We start from the raw sequence: 26,733 nt of genomic DNA on the forward strand, positions 1-26,733 counted from the left end.
TGTTTTTGTTTCAATGTTATCTTTCCAGAATTCAAAACCTAATGTGGACAATTGTTCATAAAATTTTGCAGAATAAATCAATTTTCTATTGGTCAACATATTTTTCATTCCTGTCTTATTCTTAAATAAAACGTTTCTGGATCTGTGATATTAAACCCTGAGAAGTATTGAAATTTCTCATAAAATGCTTTTGAGCTGCCTTTTGGCGGTGTTGGACAATGTTCTCATTGATTATAAGTAAAAACATTTCTAGGTTTTGCAGATTTATGCAAATAGTGGTGCCCAAAATGATTAAAGCAAGGGAAACACTGGAGCTGGATTTCTCGGCAGGAGAAAAGACAGCGTCTCTCTCAGTGCGTAAGCTGGAGGATCGGCTTCCTCAGGCGCTTGCAACAGCAGGGCGTCGGGCAAGTAGTTAGTCGATCTGCTCCAAAACCACAGTGTGCTTGCTAGGGCAGATGTGGGCAAATTTATACCTGGAAAGTGCCGAGTTTGACGTAAGGGTGGTCATAATAACGTCACTAATAACTGTAAGTTCTTTACACGCTCTAGGAGTTCTGGGACAAATCAATACTGAAGCAGGGGGAAGTCCCGTACTGCTGAAGGCTGGTTGTCTTCAAGAACTTGTTGTACTCTAGTAGCTTAGTGGAAGTAGCCATGCCGTATTTGGACTGCATTGGCTGTGTCTAAATATGGTTATGATTCTTATGCCTATATAAGGATATGATAAGTTATACCTATATAAGGGCATGAATCGAAATTTGCCTAGCTTATGTAACGGTAAGTTTCAATTCTATTAAGGACACGGAGGCGAGGATTATGCTATATCTTCCTTCGCTTTATTAACATAAAACTCCACAGCAGCTTAGGAAAAAATATTCAAACAGTGACAGAAAATGCTTTAGGTCCCAAAGCCTTTGAAGGAACGTTTTAACAGTCCAAAACCACAACTCCCAAGAGTCTCTTGTGTATTACTAGTCCATAGTCCTTCCACCATGTCTATCATAGCTAGATAGCCAGTCCTCTCTTCCTCGACCTCCTCTTTCTTCGCGCAGATTACCCATTCGTCTCACTGATCCTGTTTAGCACCCTCGTTGCCTGCCAGAAAAAAGGACAGCGTAAGCGAGGAGTCACAGGAGTTGCACAATATGACAGAGGAAAATCAAATCCTAGCAACATAACATAACTGCATAAAGGAAAACGCTTTACTTACTGCCATACGGGCGGGTAGAAACCACTGTGCGTTCTGGGTGGGATAATCCTCGCCTCCGTGTCCTTAATAGAATTGAAACTTACCGTTACATAAGCTAGGCAAATTTCGATTCTATGTCAGGACCGGAGGCTTCAGATTATGCTAGTTCAAAGCTTACTTACCACCAACTGGGCTAAATCCACCATAGGTTTAAAATAAAACCTCTTAAACGTGGAGTCCGAGGACCAATCTGCAGCTCGCATTAAATCCTCTAAGCGAGCACCCACAGCAAACGCCTTAGAGGCCATGGCCCCTCTGGCAGAGTGTGCTCCAAAAAGCTTCGTATCGATGCCTGCTTCTTGCATGACCCAACGCACCCACCTAGCAATAGTGGGGGAGGAGACAGCTTTGTGTGGCTTTCGCAAGGCAATCAACAATTGACGCTCGCCCGGGGGGCGCAATTCCAAGGTTAAATCCTCATATGCTTTTAGGCATTGCACAACACACAACTTAGGAGTGTCCAGAAAAGCTGGATATGAAATAGATCGCGACGCCGATTTTGTGCGGCGGCCCACAGTAAAAGTAACCCCATCCGGGGAGAAGATGCGCGCTGATATGTCCAGTGCGCGTACATCAGACACACGCCTACAAGAAACCAAACACAACAGCATGGCCAACTTCGCTGAGAGCTCTTTTAGAGACAGGTAGTTGTTGGCCGGCCATGAAAGGAATAAATTCAAGACCAAATTGACGTCCCAAAGGACGGAATACCTGGGTTCTGGAGGCAACGCAAGACGAATAGCTCACAGAAGCCGGCAAACAAAAGGATGCTCTCCCACCGGAGAATTATCGATCCTGTTATGACCCGCAGAAATCGCTGATCGAATCGCATTAATCGTTCTGTAGGCAAGGCCTTTGTCGGCTAATTCAGCCAGGAAATTCAGGACGGGAACGAGGCCCGCGACCAAGGGATCCAAATCCCTTCGAAGACACCAACGCATCCACTTAAGCCAAGCGGATCTGTAGCGCTTCGTCGTACTATATCCCATGCTTTGGAGAGAAGGTTCTCAGCCGATCTCAAAAGGCCCGGGAGCGTCCAACGTCTCCTGAGAGCCTCCACGCCATGAGACGGAGCGAGCTCCGCAAGATGAGAGGATGCGGTTCCTGATCTGGATTCCTCAGGAGGAGAGGAAACAGGGGGAGTAGGATTGGAAAATCCCAAGAAAGTTCCAGAAGAACCGGAAACCACACTTGAGACCTCCAAAGCGGTGTAATCAGCACCAGCTCCACTCCTTGGCGGCGTACCTGGGCCGCCGTCTGCACCACCATGGAGAACGGGGGGAACGCAAACGGTTTCTCCCGACTCCAATCCTGCAGAAAGGCGTCCGTGGCCTCCGCGAGAGGGTCCGGCCTCCAACTGAAAAATCGCGGAAGTTGGTGATCCAGACGGGACGCAAACAGATCCACCGAAAAGGGACCCCAAAGGCTTTGTAAGCACTGGAAGACTTCCGGATCCAGTTTCCACTGACTGGCATCCCTGAGGTACCTGGAGTGCCAATCCGCTACCTGATTGGCCTGGCCTGGTAGGTACTCCGCTGTCACAGCAATGTGACGCGATAGGCAGTAATCCCAGAAGTCCTTCGCCAAATTCGCCAGAGCGCGAGAGTGAGGACCCCCTAAATGGTTCACATAACGAACCGCTGAAACATTGTCCATTTTGAGTAAAACACAGGCTTTGACTGAATCCTTGGTCCAGCAACGGACCGCGAAGGAGCCCGCCAGGAGCTCCAAACAGTTTATATGCAACCGTTGTTCGTCAGAAGACCAGGCGCCACCGGTGGAGAAATCCCCGCACCGAGCGCCCCAACCCGATCTGCTGGCATCGGATTCTATGACGAGATCTGGGACCGACCCGAAGATCGCCCGACCATTCCACGCCTCCATGTGAGACAGCCACCATGACATTTCCTCTTTTACCTCCTCCGTGAGAGGAACCAACTGATCGTAGCTCATCCCTCTCCGGAGGTGCTGGGCTTTGAGGCGTTGAAGCGCCCTGTAGTGTAGGGGCCCCGGAAAGATCGCTTGGATGGAGGACGACAGAAGTCCCACCACCCTGGCGACATGCCGCAAGGACGTACAGTCCTTTGTGACAGTCTGCCGTAGCAAATGTGTGATCTTCACGATCTTCCGGGGTGGGAGACTCAGTACAGCTTCCACCGAGTCCACAACGAAACCCAGGAAGGTAAGTCTCTGAGTGGGGACCAAAACCAACTTGGAGCCGTTGATGACGAACCCCAGTCTCTGAAGGAGGTGTACGGCCTGTTGCAGCTGCCCGGCCAAAACCACCGGACACTGTCCCATGAGGAGGATGTCGTCCAAATAGACCAACATCCGCACCCCTTGGCCTCTGAGGTACTCCACTACCGGGTGCAACACCTTTGTGAAGCACCAGGGGGCCGATGAAAGGCCGAACGGTAGCACCGTGAACTCGAACACTCTGTCGTTCCACAAGAACTGAAGGAAACGACGATGTGGCGGATAGATAGGAACGACCAGATAAGCATCCTTGAGGTCTAGCCTCACCATCCAATCCCGCGGGAGGAGCACGTCTCGAAGGAGGTGGATACCCTCCATCTTGAAATGTCGATAGATCAACCACCCGTTGAACTCCTTGAGGTTGATCACAGGTCTCTTGCCCCCATCCGTCTTGTCCACTAGGAAGACATTGCTGACGAACCCATTGGGGTGGCGCGTTGATTGGCGGATGGCCCCTTTGCGAAGCAACTCCGCGAGCTCTCCGTCTATCAAAAGCGCGTCGGACTCTGAAAACACAATCGGTCGTGGAAAAACCTCCTGAATGGGCTGATCGTAGAACTCTATGTGAAACCCACGGATGGTTTGTAAAACTCAAGCGTCGGCAGTGAGCAACTCCTCGTAAAAGGCTGCCAACCTCCCTCCTATTGGAACCTGATCCAAACAAAGTACACTCACCGGTGGAATTGCCGGGTCCGGAGTTCTTTCGGAAACCTCTGCCGCCAAAACGTTGCCCTCTGGTGGGGTAGAAACTATTGAAGTTCGCAGAGGTCTGGTACTGGCCTCTGCCGGAGCCTTGCCCTCTATTATTGGATGGTTGGCCACGGCCGGTCGCGCGGCCCCTGCCGCGACCGGCCCCTCCAGAGAAACGCTGGTGAAAAACGCGTTTGATGCTGGACTGAGCTTTGTCCAGCGATGTAAAGGTGGACACAAACTTGCCCAACTCTCTGATAAAAGGTTCGCCAAAGAGGCCCCCCTGGGCTACCGCGCCCGCCTCCGAAGAGGCTAGGTCCCCCAGCTTAGGGTCTAGCTTAATCAGCAACGATCGCCTGCGCTCGGTGGACAGGGCGCAATTGGCATTCCCCAGAAACACGATAACGCGTTGTGCCCAGTTTGACAGCACCTCCGGGGAAATGACCGTGCCATTCGCTTTCGCCTCCTCCGCCATGTCGAGGATTTTTGTGGCAGGCCCTACTGCATCCAGCAACTTATCCTGACAGGACCGCCAGGATCGGTCAATACCCTTGCGGGGATCTTTCATGAATTTGGCCAGGAAGGTGGCCTCTGTCTACCCCCTGCGTCCCTGAAGGGGTTCCCTCTCTGCAGGGTTTTTTCGGTGCCGGCGGTTTTTCGCCCGATGTTCCCGGGGGGTCAGTAGACGCCCCCAAATGCGCGGACGCTAACTTCGCACATTCCTCGACAATGCGTGCGGAGAGGCGGTCCTCCATGGGCCCCAACACCTCCGTCACACAGCGGTATATGGAACTATCCACCGCTTGGTAAAATTCATCATCCTGGAGGTAGGAATAGGGCTCCTCCTCATACTCCCCTTCTTGGGCCATCGCAAGATACAGAAAAGTAAGGGAGCAATCCACTAGATAGAAGCCAAGGGAAAAACCCCCCAAATTCAGGAGCAACCTGGCATTATAGGCACCCAAGAGGGTGTTATATGAAAGGCAATTCGAATTTTGGGCAGACAAAACTGACTGCAATCACTTTGTGGGCCAACAGGTGTGGCAGTTAGGGTTGCACCAAACCCCCAGCGCGTGGACTCTCCTCACCGGGACCGAGTCTTGCTTCCCCTCAAGCGCGTTACGCCACACGAAGAACTGAGGTGCACAAAAAGGCGCCCGAAGGCGTTCACGCGGTCTAAGCCGCAATACAGAGCCCAGCGGGGCGTCGGAAGGCAGGAGTACTGACCCGGGAAACCGGGTGTCAGAGGGGCAAGCGAGGGCAGGCTCCGGCGCAGGCAGGCTCCTCAGCGCGGCTCCCGTAACTGTAGAGACGCGCTGAGGAGCCGGCGAGACGCGCGGGCGCCCCCTGGCGGCTTTATCAGTCACCGCACAATCGGGGAAAGAAAAAGGTCGCGTAGGAACGAACAGAGCGTTCCCGCGACCGGGGACTCTGCAATGAAGAAAACACAACAAAGCGACGAGCCCCCAACAAATCGTATGCACGATATACACAGTAAATCTCACACGAAAAGGAAAAACGTTAAAAGCACTTATCTGGCTGCGGGAGCAGCGAAGAAAGAGGAGGAAGAGGAAGAGAGGACTGGCTATCTAGCTATGATAGACATGGTGGAAGGACTATGGACTAGTAATACACAAGAGACTCTTGGGAGTTGTGGTTTTGGACTGTTAAAACGTTCCTTCAAATGCTTTGGGACCTAAAGCATTTTCTTTCACTGTTTGAATATTTTTTCCTAAGCTGCTGTGGAGTTTTATGTTAATAAAGCGAAGGAAGATATAGCATAATCTGAAGCCTCCGGTCCTGACAAAGAATCGGGAAAATTACACTAGAGCCCTAGATACGTTTACAACAGGTGAACACTGCAATGGCTTCCAACTGCTTCTGGGTGGGGGAGTGCTCTTTACTGCTGGGGTGTGGGCCACGGAGTATGGTGGGAGTAGTGGTACAGGCTGCCTCTGCTCATGCTCCCATGGTAATATTGGTGGCTATGTTTAGGGTAAATGGGAGTGAGTGAAGGTTGGATCTGTGAGACAGGTTTTTGGTGGGTGTGCGGTGGGATTTGTCTTGGGTGGTGTGGGTTTTTGTTTGTGCAAGACAGTACATATTGGTGTGTTGGTTAACATTTGTTTGTACTTACCAGCCCCCATGCCCCCGGATACTCCTGTGAGACTCTCAGGATGCAGTATGGGAAGCACCTTCTCCTCCCATGGTGTGAATGTTTTCTGTGGGATGGGAGAGCCACTGCCAGTCCAGTTAGCCAGCTCGCAGTTCTTGATCCTCCTCTCTTTTACAACCCTCTTCAGATCACGCCACCGCTTCATGATCTCCTTCTTGGATCGCGGGGTGGTCCCTACTGCATTGACCCTTTGAACTATCCTTTCCCACATTTTTGTCCTTTTGGCTAATGGTGTCTGTTGCACCAGGCTACCAAACAGTTGTGGTTCCACTCTCACTATCTCATTTACCATGACTGTCAACTCACTCTCTGTGAATTTGGGCATTTTCTGTGATGCCATAGTGTGTGGTGTTTGAAGTGTTTGTGGGTGAAGGGGTGTAGGTGGTGGGTGTGGTGTTTTTGTGTGAGGTGTGTTTTGTGCTGGGGGATTGTTGGTGCTGGTGTGATGGTGATGGTGGTGGTGGAGGGTGTTCTGTGTTGTCGTGCCTCTCCTGTCAGGTCTGGTGTGTGCCCTTCGCTTCTGGAGTTTTGCAAAGGATTGTGGTCAGTGAAGGGGCTGGTTTTATACTCAGCTGTGTGGGTGTGTCATAATGGGGTATTGCTGTCAGGTGTGTTGTGGGAGTTGTCCTGGAATTTGCATGTTTTTGTTTGGCATTTAGAGATTATTTTCATTTGGAAGTGTTTTGTGTATTTGGGGGGCATGGCTACATTTTTTGTGTGCACTGTTTGCCTTTGTTGTGGTGTTTTTGCATCATCCACCATGTTTTATGAGGATTGTCCGCAGCGGTGTCCATGCTGCAGCTCTCCCGTTGGCTCTTCCATTCACTGCAGTGTGCGACCGCGGCGGTTGGAAACAGCGGTTCATACCACGGAACCATCGGGGATATACAAATTTCCCGTGCTGTGTCTCCGCTTTGCTTGCGGCGGGTTGTAGATTTTCCGCTGCGTTTCCGACCGCCGCAGTCGGTTTTTGGACGTCACCACCCGCGTTGGGCGGTTTTTGTTGTCCCGCTACCGTCGCGATTGGTCTTTTTGGCGGTTGTTCCTAATCTGACTGCTGGTTTCTCCACGGTCCCGGCGGGCGGTTGTTTCCCGCCTCCATGGCGGTCGGTGTGGTTTTCCGCCCGCCATCCTATGTTCCTTGATGTCATGCTTCTCGACGTCTAACAGGAGTGATGTCTTTTTATCTAGTGTTTTTTCTCCTTGGATCTGCCTCTATGGGAGTCCTTGGAGCAGAAAGAAGCTCTAGTGGGGGACTGACTTTCTACATAGCTTCTAGTAGATCTGGCAGCATGTTCTTCCTTCCTTTACTGCATTCCATGTAATCTGATTTTCTGTCTGTCCTTCAAAGTTCTTCTGGAGAAGGACTGACAATGAGTACAGGAATCAGGGATATGATCTTCTAGAGGGCATAATACAAAGTCTGTGGGGGTCGGATTGTGCCTTCTTTTTTTCACAGGAGGAACACTTCCCAAAGCATGAAGGCATTTTTGAGAGAAAATATCTAAAATATTCTGTCAGAAAAGGTGTCAAGCTGTCTTAACTGACAAAAGGTGTAGCTGGAAAACTAGATATAAGTTTGGAAAGATTTACAGAAGAGTTTTAGCAAAAAGGCAGAGCTCAGTGCCCTAGATCCTGTTTACAGGAGCTGGAAAAATGAACTGACCTAACTGTCACCTGTGACCTAAATGTCACATGTGAGGCATGATGGGATACAGGGGATAAAGGCACAATGCTAGTTTTCTATTCTATTCTATGCTGTACATTGTAGCCTATTGGCAGATAATGTATCACATTCCCTTTCTTTTTCATTTTAAAAAGGTCTGTGGAAGATTTTCTATGGTCACCTATTTATAGTGGCCTGTCTTTAATATTGGTTTCTTTTTAAAAATAAAACTTCAATGAAATATGGCAATTTTTAGCCTTCTTTAGGCTGCAAAATTATATATATAAAGTACCATGTTACAAATTCTTGTTATAAATATATGTATACTTTTTAAAAGTGCACCAGGATCCCCGCACATTGGGATCCCCTGGAAGAGAACAGTAAAAACCTTCCAGAACAGGTAAAGCATACTCAGTTCCTAAAGCAGCAATTCCTAGAAATAGGTGATGTCATCGGGCGATTGGAACAGAAGGACTTAATGAAGGTTGTGCTGCTAAATTTAAGGGTTAAACCTGTGTATGCTGAGAAAGAGGTCCCAGACAAATGGCAACTGAGACAGAGTTTAGTCATTGATTATTGTGTCCTAAATAATGTACTTCATGGTGCACAGTCTAAATATCGATTCATAAATATCGACCTACAGAAATATTGAGTTGGAAATATCGAAGCTACAGAATATCAAGGTCAAGAATATCGTTGGACAGAATATCGACCCTAAGGTAAGTAATATCGAATTTTTTTATATCGATGTAAGTAATATCGAAGTTAGTAATATCGATATCAAATATATCGATGTTAGTAACCTCAATGTTACTAATATCGATATTTGTATTATTGTTATGTATTTTACTATGTATTCAATATGTGTGTGTTATATGTTTTTTGTTAAGTATTTTACTTGTTTTAAATTATGTGTACTATGTTTATATATTAATAATGTTATTTTTAAGTCAATTTTATGTTTTAGTACCGGAGCAGGTTGTGGGTTTATAGGGGAATAGGGTGGAAAGTAATTTAATTATACTAAATTAATTATTAATTTTTAGGAATTATAAATTAATTTTAATTAATGTTTGCGTTTAAGTTCCGTAGCGGGTTGTGGGTTTATAGGGGAATTGGGTGGGAAGTAATTTAATTGGAATTAAGTAATGATTTATTTTCATTTATTGGTATTGATAATTATTTTATTTTTAATTAATTATTAATTGGCAATTACTTATTTTAATTAGTAATTAATTTTTTTAATTGGTAATTATTGTGTGTAATTGATAATTACTTTTTCAATTGGTAATTCATTTTTTAATTTGGTAATTAATTTTTTAATTTGGTAATTATTTTTTTAATTGGCAATTAATATTTTTAATTGGTAATTATTTTGTATTATTTGGAAAATATTTTTTATTAATTGGTAATTAATGTTTCATAAAAAGTATTTTCTAGTATAAAAAATAATTGTATTGTTTAATATTGCTTAATAGTTAATCAATGTGTAATAAATAATATGTTTCTGTTATGAAAAATATTTTATTATTCAATATTTAATATTGGGTAACTAATATTTATTAATTATTATTTATTTGTATTTATTGTTAATTTATTGTTAATTAATTATTCAATTGTAATTATGTTTTTAATAATATTTAATGGGTTTGTAAGCGATGTCGAGTTATTTGAAAATTAAATTATCAACTATTTTAAATGCAAAAATTATCTTTAAGTATGTTATATTTAACTTCTACGCTATCCAACGCTTTCCCTACTGTTGCTCTCTCTGGAGTGGGAATAGTAATTTTAACCCCTGCGCTATCCACAGCTTTCCCTACTGTTGCACTCTCTGGAGTGGGAATAGTAATTTTTACCCCTACGCTATCCAACGCTTTCCCTACTGTTGCACTCTCTGGAGTGGGAATAGTAATTTTTACCCCTACGCAATCCAACGCTTTCCCTACTGTTGCACTCAATAGAGTGGGAATAGTAATTTTTACACCTCCACTATCCACCACTTTCCCTACCGTTGCACTCACTGGAGTTGGAATAGTAATTTTTACCCCTACGCTATCCAGCGCTTTCCCTACAGTTGTACTCTCTGAAGTGGGAATAGTAATTTTTACCCCTATGCTATCCAACGTTTTTCCTACTGTTTCACTCTCTGGAGTTGGAATAGTAATTTTTACCCCCGTGCTATCCAACGCTTTCCCTACTGTTTAACTCTCTGGAGTGGGAATAGTAATTTTTACCCCTACGCTATCCAACGCTTTCCCTACTGTTGCATTTTCTGGAGTGGGAATAGTAATTTTAAGTCCTACGCTACACAACGTGTTCATTACTGTAGTTTTTTTGGGACTTTGAATAGTAGTTTTATTTATCTAGCTATTTAGTATTTTTGTATTATTTTAGATAATGTAGTATGTAATTAATTTAAAAAGTATTGAAAGTATATTTCATTTTTTAAATTTATTAAACATAATTATTTACTTTTTATTTATGTTATTGTTTTATGTGCGTAGATGTATTTGTAATTTATAATATTTTTTAATAATTTATAAATTATTAAAATAATATTAAGTACTGTATTATTAAGTAAGTATATATTATATATTTTATTTTTTATTTTTATATGTGGTTTTTGTAGAGCGTGGCACTCATCCCGAGGGATATCACGGCGCTTATACCAAGTAGAAACTACTGATGACTAATACTGAAGAGAGTTTAGAGATTGGGGAAGAGGTGGGTTTTCAGCTTTTTTCGGAACAAGAGATAATTTGTGGTGTGTCTTAAGTCGACGGGAAGCTCATTCCACCTCTTAGCTGCCAAATAAGAAAAGGAACGGCCACCTGTTCTAACTTTATAAAACCGTTTAGTCCTATCCAATGCTGATTGGAGTGATCGTAGGTTCCTAGTAGGGACATAAAATTCGATCTTCTCTTGAAGAATAGTGGGACCAGTCTTATGCAGAGCCTATGGGCATGTCAAAGCAATTTCAAGGCAGCCCTCTGGCGCATAGGGAGCCAATGAAGTTTTTTTAAACAATCCGATGCCGAGTCTAACTTGCCTTTGCTGCAAATAAGTTTGGCCGCCGAATTCTGCAGTACCTGTAGGCGAGAGAACAGATGTTCATTCATTCCTACAAACAGCGCATTGCCATAGTCTAAACGACTGACCAGTAGGCCTTGTGTGAGGGAACGTCTACAGTCCAGGGGTATCCAGGGAAATAACCTAGCGAGAAGTTTTAGGATGGCGAAACCCTTGCCACAGAGGGATCGCACATGATCTTTTATGGACAAGGAGTCATTCATGATGATCCCCAAGATCCTGGCATGTTGTTTTGAAGTGGGGGCCAAACCCAATGAGGGTGGCCACCACGATGCATCCCACACACGTTTGGAACCACCAAACAGAAGAATATCAGATTTTCCTGCATTCAACTTTAGGCAGCGTGAATGCATCCACTGGGCCATTTCTGAGAGGCAGTCGTGTAATTTGGTTTAGTGATATCAGGCTTCTCATCCAAGGCCACCATCAGCTGTGTATATGTTTAATTAATGTTTTATTATTATATATGTATTAATTAATTTTAAACATTATTACATATTTTTTAATATTTATTTTATTTATAAGCATCATTTACTTTATTTTACACATTTTTGTAACAGAAAAAAACGATATTTTTAATTACGATATTTTAGCATCATGATTCAGTGTTCTCTAGAGCGGTTTGTCTTCGGGAACTGTGGAGATCCTGATGAATGAAAGTCTTGTAGTACCAGATCCTGGGCAGATAGATGGAAAGGGCTGACTGTATTGTTTTTCCTTTTGTGCACGTCTTTGTCCCTAGTCTGGCGGTGTGCTGGCTGTGGCATGCCAAAAACCACCAAAGATGGGGAGCCTCTCAGAAAGATATTATGCACATAGTTTTGAAGAAGATGGGGGTATGCAAGGGGATCCAATTAATGATCCATAAGAATGAAGGATATGGTCATATTTCTTTAGGCTGTAGGTGAGGAATGTCCCGATGTAGGATACCATTAAGGAAGGCACTTTGGAGTCGGAAAAGCTATGGAATGGAGTGTTGCCACCATCCAGATGCAAGAGTAGAGGGGATTGCACAGAACTGCTGTAGTTGCTGGCTGGGACTAAGGGAGAGAATTGGTACCAGGCTTCATAATAATGTGGTCCTTGAGGATCAGGTTGTGTCCAAGGTGCATCCGAGTGACCTGACATTGGGTGAAAGTTGAGGTTTCAATTGGTTCATGTCCATGTCATTTAGCCAGGTTGGACAAGTTTTTGCTTTTTGTTCTTGGCAAATAACAGGAATTCTGTATTGGTCAGATTGAGTTTCAAGTAGATATTAGAAATTCAGGTCTGGATCAGGTACAAGTAATGATTGAGGTATTGGATGTCTGCAGGAGATGATTGGAATGTTTTGGAACATGTAGGTGCCCATTTGTATTGAAATCATTGATTTTTTGTAAAAGCTGCTTTCTCAAAATTGGTTGCCAAAGTAAAGCCTATCTACAAAGTATTCTGTGTTTTTGCTTTGCGAATGCTTTCTTGAGCATTCCACTCACAAAATAGACGCAAGTACGTATGTTATTCCTTTGGGAGATACAGTTATTCTGTCGGTCTCCCTGAAGTGAAAGAAAAATGTGATGAAATATGTTAATGGCGTAGTTGTTGCCAGTCATTCAAGCGAAAAGCATGCTTTTGTTTTTAAAATTTTTATTGTGCAGAACATTAGGTTCATGAAAATACATTATGTACTTAAACACATTTTCACTGATATTAACATTAAAATCAGTTACAAAATTAGATTGACAACCAAAAAATACATAATGAAAAAAGAGAAGGAGCTCAAACTAAAGCAACTGATTATGTTTTCATTCCCCCAAAAAACCAATGTAACTTTGTCCTGGGACACAGTAGCAATAAGAGAACATTCCCAATACTTCTACGTTAAAATACAGATAAAGTGCTAGTGCCATCTTATCGCCTAAAAAACAACATAAATACAATATGTTTATATTTGGTGGCAGTAGTTTCTTGCATGCTAGACCAAAGTGCAAAATTCATTTTATAGTGCCAGAAAAAGTGTGAATGCTATTTAAAGTGCAATAAGAATACAGTGCTCGTGCAATTTGCCAAAAAGCTGCTACATTAATTAGCCATCCCTGGCTGGTACTGTGATCTCTCTTTAAACTCCATCAGTTCATTAAAAAACCTCCAATTCTTTTCAAATTTCCTAGTAGTTCCAACCCTCCTAGCGTAAGCTTCCTCGAATTTTTTAGTTCTTTTCATTTTATTGAACCACTTCAGATGAGAAGGTATTTCCCTAGATTTCCAATTTTGTAAAATTAGAGAGCGACCGACCATACATGAAATAAAAAGGAAGGATTTTCGGGCTCGGATAGTATCATTTCATCTCGACTGGTACCGAACAATACAGTTTCGGCCTCGAGCGAAATACTCTTACCGATTGCTTGTCCAATATCCGAAAAAACTTCTTCCGTAAAAGGCCTGAGTCCTGAACATGCAAAAAAAATATGATGCCACCCACCCTCCCCATCTATTTGGCAACCAAAGCACCTATTTTCTACACCTGGAAATCTTTTATTTAAAGCGGCCGGAGTTAAATAAGATAGCCATCGCGAAAGGCAGGCCATGCTTTTAAAATTTGCGGCACGCAAGGATTTACTTTCTAGGAGGCATATAGATTCCCATTTCTTCGCATTCAACCTACACCCGGTCTCCCGAGTTATTTTGTCCAGATGAGTGTCTATCGCGGAAGCCTGTCCCTACTTATGTAGCAACTTATACCAGTTCCCCAACCCTTTAATATTGGCCCCAGAAAGAGCTATCATGAATTGACTAGGGGTGTCCAGAATACCACTGGTATTCGTTATCAAATGGACAACGCATAGATATTCTAAAGCGAAAAGCATTCTGGGAAGTGGGACTGCAGAAGCAAAAGGATGGGATTGCTGATGATTTTTAAATCTCCATTACCAGAGAGTACATGCCATCTGGTTGCAAAAGACCTATTGTGTGTTTATCAGTCCCACCGACTATCACTGGTTAGTTTTACAGTCATTCTCATGTGCTTGCTACTCATTTGTTGGCTTGTGTTAACTTGCCCTCCTCTTCTTGCATCTGTTCTCGCCTCTTTATCTCAACTTTATTTTCATTTTCTTGCTTCCCCGCCGGCTCCTTTGTTACCCTCACCACTTTTTAGAGGGTCAGGCAACACATTGCTGCTGACCCCTTTGACTTACAAAAAAGTGCATTTATTTATTTGTGCTTTTCCAAATTCGTTTTTATTTTTTCATTTACCAATCCACCTCGGATAGGTAAATGAACAAAACATGGCTCCTAGGTCCTTACAAAAGCAAACACATGCATGGTGACACCTCTATGCACTTGTGTGATCACGCATGCACGTTCCAAGGGATGATACACCCACAAGTAACAGCCATGTTATTGAGTCTTTTCTTTTTCATGTGGCCGATGCTAATCAAGACCTTTTGACTTTGTCAATGCTTGTTTGATGAAGTCTCGTCATGTCATTTTATTATACATAGTCTTATTCTGTTATTAAACAAACCGTCAACATCAAGACAACACACAAATCTTTTTCTGGAGAAGAGTAAGAATCATCAGAAATTGTTTCAAAAGACCACTGGAGTAAAGAATCTGAATGACAATGGAATTAAACAAAATGAGCATATATTTAACTATGCAGGGAAAATCTGTTAGTTAAGCCCACACTACTTACCAGAGCAAGGAAGACAACAAGCCTAGCCAGTTCCATGGACCTCCCATTCACGGCTTTGCTGGCCATGAAAGTAAAGCAGATACTGTTGCCACTCAGAATTAGAAGTCGGGCATTGTTCTCCAGGAGCCATTCACGTGGAATCACTATCTCCCAGAATACAGACAATTCATTTAGTGAAACAAAAAAAAAATAGGGAACATTTGACTTCGGATGCATAAAGTCCATATATGAGTATATTGTTTCCGTTAGTACATTTTTAGCTCTATAGTTAAAGTTCAATATAATTATCTTCATAACAAGTTATTTTGATTTTGCACATTTAATCTACAGAGCATCTGATGCACAAGTTAGTTACTGATTTCAAATATACCTTTTTTGTGAGTCACAAATTCAGATTTGCTAAATCAGAAGTAGGTGTCGTGTCAGAAACTGGCCCAGATAGTTAGCGAATCTCTGCTCTGCTGTAAACTGATTGACCCTCATGTGCAAACTTTTAGCAATTTGTAAATCGGTCGCCAACATGTTTTCAAACTCTAATATAGGGAATCCTTATGTAGAGATGGGTAAAAATAAGGATTTCTTAAAAGACCATGGGAAACCGAATATTTAGAGAATTTCGAAATAGATAACCATTTTGTGATTCCTTAATCGGTTATCACAATTTGTGAATCATTACTTTATGGGGCATATGTATGCAGCCATTTTCACGTTCGCAAATTGGCCGATTCGCTGAAGTGGCCCGTTTGCGAACAGGAAATAGTCTTTTGGGATGTATCATCCCAAAAGGCCCTCGCACAATAGGGAATCGCAAAATGTGCGATTCCTTATTCTGCAAATACATTTAAGGAATGGCAAATTGCGATTCCTTAATTGAAATTCAGGAAGCACCAAGTTGTGCGATTTTGCATTTAGAAATCGCAAATTACCACCAACTTCAAGTTGATGGTAATTTGGGATTTCCTTGAAAAATGCACTTCTTCAAAGTGCCATGTGGCGCACATACATGCCCTTTCAGGGGTGCAACAGGGTGTCCTTTTGACACCCTTGCACCCTTGAAATTGCATTCGCAATTTGTGAATACCTAATGGGTACTCGAATGTCTTCCCATTCATTCCTATGGGCCTGTAGGCCCATAGGAATGAATGAAAAGGTATTCCTTAATTGCAAATCCAATTTGCGATTCGCAATTAAGGAATACGTAGGAATTGCAATTAATATTACAAATCCTACATACATTGTCTTTTGCGAGTCCCTAATAGCGACTCGCAAAACGCTTGCTTCATACATATGCCAATATATCTACATATTATTCGCATATTGTGAATCCTTTAAAAAAGGCCAAATAGCACTTGCAAAATATCATCAAGTGAAAGCAGGTAGTAGCAACGTGGCACGTATAAGAGGGTAGCTGTAATTCAGGCCTAACTTCCACAATGACTGCACTCTACGAAATGATCGTCAGGCGGCATGCGCTGGGAGCTCTACAAAAGGGGAGAAAGAGACTGGAGTGCATTTAAAGACTTTAATTGATCAACCAGAGGAGAAGGTTTATGAGAAAGACTCAGCAAGGCTGTCATTATGTATTTAATTAAGGACTTGGAGTCTGTGCATGCATGGCCCACTGCAGGGTTGCATTAGGATCAAAAATCGTCCCGGGCGGGGGCGTGGCCAGCAACATGGCCGACTAGGTCGAGTCTCCCGGTAGCTCTGGCGAGCCAACTCTGATGTGACATTCTAACGATGCCCGAGGGTCCCGCTTTTTGACTCCCAGTGCCGCCTGATGACCTGAGGTGTGTACGGAGTGGTGAAGAAGGCGTGCGGTGCCCTAGCGGTGGTCCTGGCGACTGGTTACCGTCCTGATCCGGGCCGCGACTGAGACCAAGATGGCGGCACCCAGCCATGGGTGAGGCAAAGCTGCGGCCCTGAAGACGGACCCGTGGTGGCTATCCCCGGTGGACGAACCGAGTGGCCAGGTGGACAACCCGCGGTCGGGTCCTCCAGCGGTACCGGGTAGGGGCGCCCAAAAGAAGAGAGCCGCCAGGCGCGATCCGCATTCGGGAGCGGGGGCGGGGCACCGAGGCAGAGGCCCGTGAGGCTCTGTGAAAGAAGCACGAGAGACGCTGCAGCGTTTCCTCGGACCCGCAACGAGCCAGTGAGGCAGCCTGGGGAGAGGGGGCTGGAGCCCTACATCGCTCCCGGAGCCAGCGGTGAGAGGCGGGGGAGCTCCCTAGGCTAGACGGCAGACTGGTGAGGTGGGGATGTGGCCCGTGGTGACAAGCAGAGGCCGGGCTAGAGGGGCGGAGAACACCTGCAAGGGCTGCAGTGGGAAAGGCCAACTCAGCGCGCAGCGCGGAGCCCCGGAGGGTGGTCTCCAGAGACTCTCGGCCGGGGACTGGGAGCTCGGCAGCCGCGGGAGCTCTTGGCCGCGGTAGGACCGGCAGCATATCCGGGACAGGCAGTGGAGGAAAGGAAGCCTGGGCCTGAGGTCCCGACCTGGGTACAGCGACGCTCCCCGTGGCACTGTGGCCCCCTGTGGATGTTAGAGAGGCGCTGAGACCGGACCGTTGCCTGGAGCACTGAGCAGCGGTGCCCCCCCGAAGCTTGCTGCCAGCTTGGTGGTGGGGCCCCGGAGGTAGACTGCGGCCTGGAGGCTTGGAGGGCGGTGAGTGGTGGAGGACTATCCTCGCACCGACCTGGAGACACGCCCAGAGTGACCAGTCAGACGCTTGAATAGCTTGGGGCTCTACACCCAACGCCGGGAGGTGCAGCGCAATCATCGGTGAGTGCAGTGAGGGCTGAACCCCTGGTCCTTGAACCCAAGTCGGCAGAGACACGGGTGGAGCCCAATACCCGGCGGCTGGGGCCTGACACAACAGGAGTGCAGGGGTTGTCACACGTGGCGATAGTCCCCAGGCGATCAGGATGGGGAAGAAGGAGGTGGTGGCCAGGACCCCTAGGCAAGGAACATTGGACAGGTATGCCACGGGGGCTCCTGCCACGGACACTGAGACTCAACCTCCCCACTCGGACACGGCGCTGCTGATGGGGGCCATTCAGGCATCTAGGGATGACATCCAGGCGTCATGAGCGGCCCTTGAAGTTAAAATTGGTGAGGTGGGGTCGGAGGTAACCCTTCTGCGTCAGGATTTCCGTAATTTGGCGGAGAGGGTGACCTCTGCGGAAAACAGACTTGGCGACGCGGAGGATGTTATACAGAGCCTCAGGAAAGATGTTGCGGAGCTCCAGGCCTCTCACAAACACTTTCAGTGGAAGGTGGACAATGCGGAAAACAGGGAGCCCCGCAATAACCTCCGCTTCGTGGGCTTTAGGGAGGGAATCGAGGGAAACAACATGGAGGCCTTTCTACACACGTGGCTCAAAAAGACCTTCCCTACAGCGGGCTTCTCTAGTTGCTTCATTATAGAGAGAGCGTACAAGCATTGTTGGTAAATACGCCGGAGGGAGCCCGACCTAGACCTGTGATTACCCGTTTCTTGAATTTCGCGGACCGCGACACGATCCTGAGAGAGTCCAGGAGACTTGGAGAGATCCGAATGGAGAAGGCGTCCGTCAGGATCTTCCCGGATTACAGCCAAGAAGTCCAGAAACAACGCCGCTCGTTCGATCAGGTGAAGGCAAAGCTAAAAGATCTGCAGCTGCAGTACATGCTCCTCTTCCCAGCGAAATTGAAAGTTATGTTCCAAGGAAAGACGCACTTCTTCACACACCCGGAAGATGCCTGGTAATGACTTGAGGAGCGTCCGATCCGGGGGGAGCTCGAGGGCCGGCGGGAGTCAGGGCCTGGCAAGTCGACGGAGAGGGCCCAGTGGAGCATGCCGCAAACGCAGAGAGCCAGGGGGAGCAATCCGAAGGAGAGGAGAACACTGTTGGGTGCTCTTCTGGTGATGAGGACACAAGGGACCCGTCTATGCATCCTCTGGTTGTGGCAATTAATGAGATGGAGAAGGAGACAGATGGCAGAGCGACAGCATCCCGTGGCGATATCCAGGACTCACATTCGTGAAGATGGGACTTTCGGGACATTGGAGATGCAGGCTCATAGCCGGATGACACGCAAGTTGGCATACCCCCCCTGTTTTCTCCTGTTTTGACTATTGGGTTTACTTTTTGTTACCGGAGTGCATAGCCGATAGAGAAGGCGGAGAGCTAAGGGTGGGGTTTCTGGGCCCCAGGGTTGAACTGGAGTTGACTTGCTAGAAGGGTTCCTAGGGTGGGCGACAGCCCCTCTCCTCCTGGATAGTCCTGCCTGTGAGCACATGGTGGGGTGGGACTAAAGGGGGGAGGCGGTGGGGTGGGGAGGGGGACTGAGGGGTAGTGGTTCCATGTTTGGAGATCGGGGATGGGGGGTAGGAAATGTTTGTTTTTATTGTAGGGATGGGGGAGGTTTTTTTGGGGGAAACGGTTTATTGCATGTCAAGTGGCTCAGGCATTTCCGAACCTGTGGACACACCACATGGCGCCTATTGGATGATCCCCGCAGTCATGCAGGATAGGGTAATAGCACACTCGATGAGAGAGGACCCTGCCTCAGGAGGGCTTAAGGTGTTAACTTGGAATGTGAATGGCATGGGTAATAAGATTAAGCGGGGGTTAGTGCACAACTATGTTAAGAGAATTAAAGCTGATGTGATACTACTGCAAGAAACACACCTGCAGGGCACTAAGTGTAACTTCCTTGCTCGAGGACAATATAGGATGTTGGCGCATGCAGGCTTCACTTTCGGCTCCAGGGGGGTAGCGATCCTGATCAGGAAACACCCGCCATTCCACATTTCACAAGTGGACCCACGGGGGAACATACGTGGGAGTAAGGGGGAGTTGGAGGAGGAGGGACCACACGTTCCTCTCGGTCTACGCCCACCTAAGCTACAGGCAGGCACACTGAATGCAATCACTGATATCCTACTTAACACCTCGGACATGATTCAGGTTGTGGGAGGGGACTTTAACGACGTTATGGACCCTGGCAGAGATGGGAAGGGTGGGAGGGATAGACCTCCAGCAGACACTTTGTTAAAAAGGACAATGACCACATTGGGCCTCATTGATGTATGGCGGTGGCGAAACCCGGAGACAGCGGCATTCTTGTTCTTTTCGGGGGCCCATAAGGTTTACTCCCGTCTTGACTACCTTTTTATGGCCAATGATGTTGCAGCCTACTGACAGGGTGGAGTATCTAGCCCCGCAATAACCTCCGCTTCGTGGGCTTTAGGGAGGGAATCGAGGGAAACAACATGGAGGCCTTTCTACACACGTGGCTCAAAAAGACCTTCCCTACAGCGGGCTTCTCTAGTTGCTTCATTATAGAGAGAGCGTACAAGCATTGTTGGTAAATACGCCGGAGGGAGCCCGACCTAGACCTGTGATTACCCGTTTCTTGAATTTCGCGGACCGCGACACGATCCTGAGAGAGTCCAGGAGACTTGGAGAGATCCGAATGGAGAAGGCGTCCTTCAGGATCTTCCCGGATTACAGCCAAGAAGTCCAGAAACAACGCCGCTCGTTCGATCAGGTGAAGGCAAAGCTAAAAGATCTGCAGCTGCAGTACATGCTCCTCTTCCCAGCGAAATTGAAAGTTATGTTCCAAGGAAAGACGCACTTCTTCACACACCCGGAAGATGCCTGGTAATGACTTGAGGAGCGTCCGATCCGGGGGGAGCTCGAGGGCCGGCGGGAGTCAGGGCCTGGCAAGTCGACGGAGAGGGCCCAGTGGAGCATGCCGCAAACGCAGAGAGCCAGGGGGAGCAATCCGAAGAAGAGGAGAACACTGTTGGGTGCTCTTCTGGTGATGAGGACACAAGGGACCCGTCTATGCATCCTCTGGTTGTGGCAATTAATGAGATGGAGAAGGAGACAGATGGCAGAGCGACAGCATCCCGTGGCGATATCCAGGACTCACATTCGTGAAGATGGGACTTTCGGGACATTGGAGATGCAGGCTCATAGCCGGATGACACGCAAGTTGGCATACCCCCACTGTTTTCTCCTGTTTTGACTATTGGGTTTACTTTTTGTTACCGGAGTGCATAGCCGATAGAGAAGGCGGAGAGCTAAGGGTGGGGTTTCTGGGCCCCAGGGTTGAACTGGAGTTGACTTGCTAGAAGGGTTCCTAGGGTGGGCGACAGCCCCTCTCCTCCTGGATAGTCCTGCCTGTGAGCACATGGTGGGGTGGGACTAAAGGGGGGAGGCGGTGGGGTGGGGAGGGGGACTGAGGGGTAGTGGTTCCATGTTTGGAGATCGGGGATGGGGGGTAGGAAATGTTTGTTTTTATTGTAGGGATGGGGGAGGTTTTTTTGGGGGAAACGGTTTATTGCATGTCAAGTGGCTCAGGCATTTCCGAACCTGTGGGCACACCACATGGCGCCTATTGGATGATCCCCGCAGTCATGCAGGATAGGGTAATAGCACACTCGATGAGAGAGGACCCTGCCTCAGGAGGGCTTAAGGTGTTAACTTGGAATGTGAATGGCATGGGTAATAAGATTAAGCGGGGGTTAGTGCACAACTATGTTAAGAGAATTAAAGCTGATGTGATACTACTGCAAGAAACACACCTGCAGGGCACTAAGTGTAACTTCCTTGCTCGAGGACAATATAGGATGTTGGCGCATGCAGGCTTCACTTTCGGCTCCAGGGGGGTAGCGATCCTGATCAGGAAACACCCGCCATTCCACATTTCACAAGTGGACCCACGGGGGAACATACGTGGGAGTAAGGGGGAGTTGGAGGAGGAGGGACCACACGTTCCTCTCGGTCTACGCCCACCTAAGCTACAGGCAGGCACACTGAATGCAATCACTGATATCCTACTTAACACCTCGGACATGATTCAGGTTGTGGGAGGGGACTTTAACGACGTTATGGACCCTGGCAGAGATGGGAAGGGTGGGAGGGATAGACCTCCAGCAGACACTTTGTTAAAAAGGACAATGACCACATTGGGCCTCATTGATGTATGGCGGTGGCGAAACCCGGAGACAGCGGCATTCTTGTTCTTTTCGGGGGCCCATAAGGTTTACTCCCGTCTTGACTACCTTTTTATGGCCAATGATGTTGCAGCCTACTGACAGGGTGGAGTATCTAGCCCCGCAATAACCTCCGCTTCGTGGGCTTTAGGGAGGGAATCGAGGGAAACAACATGGAGGCCTTTCTACACACGTGGCTCAAAAAGACCTTCCCTACAGCGGGCTTCTCTAGTTGCTTCATTATAGAGAGAGCGTACAAGCATTGTTGGTAAATACGCCGGAGGGAGCCCGACCTAGACCTGTGATTACCCGTTTCTTGAATTTCGCGGACCGCGACACGATCCTGAGAGAGTCCAGGAGACTTGGAGAGATCCGAATGGAGAAGGCGTCCTTCAGGATCTTCCCGGATTACAGCCAAGAAGTCCAGAAACAACGCCGCTCGTTCGATCAGGTGAAGGCAAAGCTAAAAGATCTGCAGCTGCAGTACATGCTCCTCTTCCCAGCGAAATTGAAAGTTATGTTCCAAGGAAAGACGCACTTCTTCACACACCCGGAAGATGCCTGGTAATGACTTGAGGAGCGTCCGATCCGGGGGGAGCTCGAGGGCCGGCGGGAGTCAGGGCCTGGCAAGTCGACGGAGAGGGCCCAGTGGAGCATGCCGCAAACGCAGAGAGCCAGGGGGAGCAATCCGAAGAAGAGGAGAACACTGTTGGGTGCTCTTCTGGTGATGAGGACACAAGGGACCCGTCTATGCATCCTCTGGTTGTGGCAATTAATGAGATGGAGAAGGAGACAGATGGCAGAGCGACAGCATCCCGTGGCGATATCCAGGACTCACATTCGTGAAGATGGGACTTTCGGGACATTGGAGATGCAGGCTCATAGCCGGATGACACGCAAGTTGGCATACCCCCCCTGTTTTCTCCTGTTTTGACTATTGGGTTTACTTTTTGTTACCGGAGTGCATAGCCGATAGAGAAGGCGGAGAGCTAAGGGTGGGGTTTCTGGGCCCCAGGGTTGAACTGGAGTTGACTTGCTAGAAGGGTTCCTAGGGTGGGCGACAGCCCCTCTCCTCCTGGATAGTCCTGCCTGTGAGCACATGGTGGGGTGGGACTAAAGGGGGGAGGCGGTGGGGTGGGGAGGGGGACTGAGGGGTAGTGGTTCCATGTTTGGAGATCGGGGATGGGGGGTAGGAAATGTTTGTTTTTATTGTAGGGATGGGGGAGGTTTTTTTGGGGGAAACGGTTTATTGCATGTCAAGTGGCTCAGGCATTTCCGAACCTGTGGGCACACCACATGGCGCCTATTGGATGATCCCCGCAGTCATGCAGGATAGGGTAATAGCACACTCGATGAGAGAGGACCCTGCCTCAGGAGGGCTTAAGGTGTTAACTTGGAATGTGAATGGCATGGGTAATAAGATTAAGCGGGGGTTAGTGCACAACTATGTTAAGAGAATTAAAGCTGATGTGATACTACTGCAAGAAACACACCTGCAGGGCACTAAGTGTAACTTCCTTGCTCGAGGACAATATAGGATGTTGGCGCATGCAGGCTTCACTTTCGGCTCCAGGGGGGTAGCGATCCTGATCAGAAAACACCCGCCATTCCACATTTCACAAGTGGACCCACAGGGAACATACGTGGGAGTAAGGGGGAGTTGGAGGAGGAGGGACCACACGTTCCTCTCGGTCTACGCCCACCTAAGCTACAGGCAGGCACACTGAATGCAATCACTGATATCCTACTTAACACCTCGGACATGATTCAGGTTGTGGGAGGGGACTTTAACGACGTTATGGACCCTGGCAGAGATGGGAAGGGTGGGAGGGATAGACCTCCAGCAGACACTTTGTTAAAAAGGACAATGACCACATTGGGCCTCATTGATGTATGGCGGTGGCGAAACCCGGAGACAGCGGCATTCTTGTTCTTTTCGGGGGCCCATAAGGTTTACTCCCGTCTTGACTACCTTTTTATGGCCAATGATGTTGCAGCCTACTGACAGGGTGGAGTATCTAGGGAGGGGCATATCGGATCACTTCCCCATACTGGCCGAATTCCCGAGGCGTCGGGATAAGCCAAACAATAGTACGTGGCGCCTAGCGGCATGGGATCTACAAAATGGTGATATTTTACGTGGCCTTAGGGCGGACGTGAAGGTATACATCGCGGAAAATTAAGGTTCGGTCCCCTCCTGAGTGATACTCTGGGAAGCCCTTAAGGCGGTGCTGCGAGACAGGGCCCAAAATAGAGTAGCGGGGGAGAGGAGGAAAACGGAGGAAGAAGCACGTGCGCTGGAAGCACAGATCCTAGCTCAGGAGCAAAGGCACCAGTCAGAGGGAGATTTGGGCACCCTCCGACAACTGTTAGAAGTACAGCGCCAGTACAGACATCTGGTGACGGGGGAAGCGAAAGCGCAGGCCAGGGCGATGCTGCATCGGTTATACTATGTTGAAGATAAGTCTTGCAGATTGTTGGCCTGGCTTAGTAGGTAAGAGAGAGACGCAAGGTGGTTGGAGAAAGTGAGGGATGGACATGGGAATTGGGTGCACACAAATGATCAAATAGCGGAAACTTTTGCGGCCTACTATGGCGCCTTCTATGAAGCCAGAGACCTAGGGACGACGGACGCCGCCCTGCAGTATATGTCCTCCCTAGACCTCCCAGGCCTTGAGGATGCAGATATGTCTGACCTAGAAGCCGACATCACGGTGGAGGAGGTCAGGGAAGCTTTGTCTAGGCTTAGAGTTTAAAAATCTTTGGGTCCTAATGGCTTCCCGGCGGAATTTTTAAAAAAAACAGCCGACCTCCTGGCCCGTCACCTACTAGGCTTGTTCGAGGATGCAGCGGAGGAGGGAGAGCTACCGTTGGATCTCTGACAGGCCGTAATCATCCCCATCTGTAAAGAGGGTAAACCGCCCGAAGACTGTGCGTCTTACAGACCTATTTTGTTATTGAACGTGGAAGTAAAGCTCCTCGCGACAATTTTGGCTCTTCGCCTTCGGGGAGTCATCGCAGGTTTAGTACACCTGGACCAGACGGGCTTTCTTCCTGACAGGGCGACCCGGTACAACCTTAGGCGGACGCATAATTGGTTGTTAGAGGTTCACGACAGGGAAGACCCCCCTCTCTTCTTGTCGCTTGATGCGGAAAAGGCATTCAACGCCGTCCACTGGCCCTTCTTGGAAGGAGTGTTGCTTAGACTTGGGTTTGGGCCTAAGTTCAGGAAGTGGGTAAGCCTGCTCTATACGTATCCCAGGGCAAGGGTTAGGGTTAACGGCGCACTATCGTCAGACTTCCCAGTCCGAAGGGGCACCAGGCAGGGGTGCCCCCTATTCCCGTTACTGTTTGCTCTGACTATAGAAGTGATGGCCTGTGCGATCCGCCAAAACCCGCTGATTACGGGATTTCGAGTGGGCCAGACAGGCGGTGCAAGCGAGAAAATATCCCTATACGCGGACGACGTCCTTCTGTACGTCAAGCGACCGGGCACTACGATTCTGGCACTATTTGAGGAACTGGACAGATATGGAGCGCTGGCAGGATACCAGATTAACTGGCATAAGTCAGTACTTTACGACCCCAGGGAAGGGGGTAGCTGGCCAGACCTCCTGGAGAGACTCCAGACCACTAGGGAGGGCATTACCTATTTAGGGATCTTTGTAACTAAGGATAGTTCCCTCTCCTACGACAGAAATATTAAGAGAATACTGACTAATTTTACAGAGGATGCGGCGAGATGGAAGCTACTCCCACTGACGCTGCTGGGCAGAGCGGCCATGTTTAACATGATCTCGCTTCCGAGGTCTTCTACGCCCTCCAGAACGAATACTTCCCTCTCCGGAGAAAGGTCTTTCGGGATATACAGGCGGAACTGCACGCATTCCTGTGGCTGGGGAAGCAGCCTCGGGTGGCGATGTCTACCTTACAGCGGCATCAGTATGATGGGGGTATCTCGTTACCCAACATAGAAGCATATTGCTGGGCTGAACACCTGACGCCTATAAATGAATGGATACATGCCCCGGCCCTTCACCCTACATATGCTCTAGAACGATACACAATGGATAAACACACTTGTATACACTTCTTATATGGTGGCAAGGGGAAGGACAGACTGCTCCCGGCTACGAGGGTCACTCCAGGGGCCTGGACTAGAGCGACTAAGGCCACAGGGTGGGAAGGTAAACCGACGAGACAAACGCCCCTTTGGAAGTGTGCCTGGCTGAAGGAGTTGAATAAACTGAAGGGGTTTTCGGCTTGGGGTGCGATAGGTATCTCGACACTGGGAGATGTGATGAGGAGTGGGGAGTTGCAGTCATTTGCCGCACTAAGAAAGGACTATGGACTTAGTCACACACAGTCGTTTCGATACATGCAGCTGCAACATGCTTGGAGGGGAGAGGGGGCACTGGTGAGGCCTCTCCCGGAATATGCTCCACTGGAGGGACGCTTGCTACAGGAGCAGATCACACATAGGGAGGTATCCCTCACCTATAGGACCCTAATGAATAATTTGCCCAATGGGCTGGAGAAGCTTAGGGGAACCTGGGAGAGAGAGGTAGGGACCATGGATGAGGTGGATTGGGGGACGGTTTTGATGCACCCTCGGGAAGTGGCAATTAAATCTCGCCTCCGGCTCATACAGTTCAAAGTGCTCCACAGCACATACTTTGATAGAGCTAGATTTCATAGAATGTGGAGGGCGTCAGACCCCAGTTGTCTGAGGTGTGGCTTTGAGAGGGGGGATTTCTTTCATACCATTTGGTCCTGCCCGAACATACAGGTTTTCTGGGGCGAGGTGCTCCGCGAACTGGGAGAGGTACTGGAGGTAGTTCTGCAGTCCGACCCTAAGCTGGTCCTCCTGGGTATGACAAATGAAGTAGATGTGAGTCGCCCACAACTAATCTTTCTGGTATTAGACTTGGTGGTGGC

At 47.8% G+C, this 26,733-nt stretch overlaps 1 protein-coding gene across 1 annotated transcript in view; it reads right to left on the bottom strand.

The window, feature by feature from the left end:
* Positions 1-26,733, bottom strand: part of FBXO47 (F-box protein 47) — a 1,324,472-nt gene that overhangs the window by 189,515 nt on the left and 1,108,224 nt on the right. The window contains exon 8 of the mRNA XM_086919858.1: positions 14,810-14,952. Coding sequence (XP_086775984.1) covers positions 14,810-14,952 — 143 coding nt within the window. The remainder of the gene's footprint in view (positions 1-14,809; positions 14,953-26,733) is intronic.

This window comes from Lissotriton vulgaris, chromosome 5 (assembly GCF_964263255.1).
Source record: "Lissotriton vulgaris chromosome 5, aLisVul1.2, whole genome shotgun sequence".
Lineage (NCBI taxonomy): Eukaryota > Metazoa > Chordata > Amphibia > Caudata > Salamandridae > Lissotriton > Lissotriton vulgaris.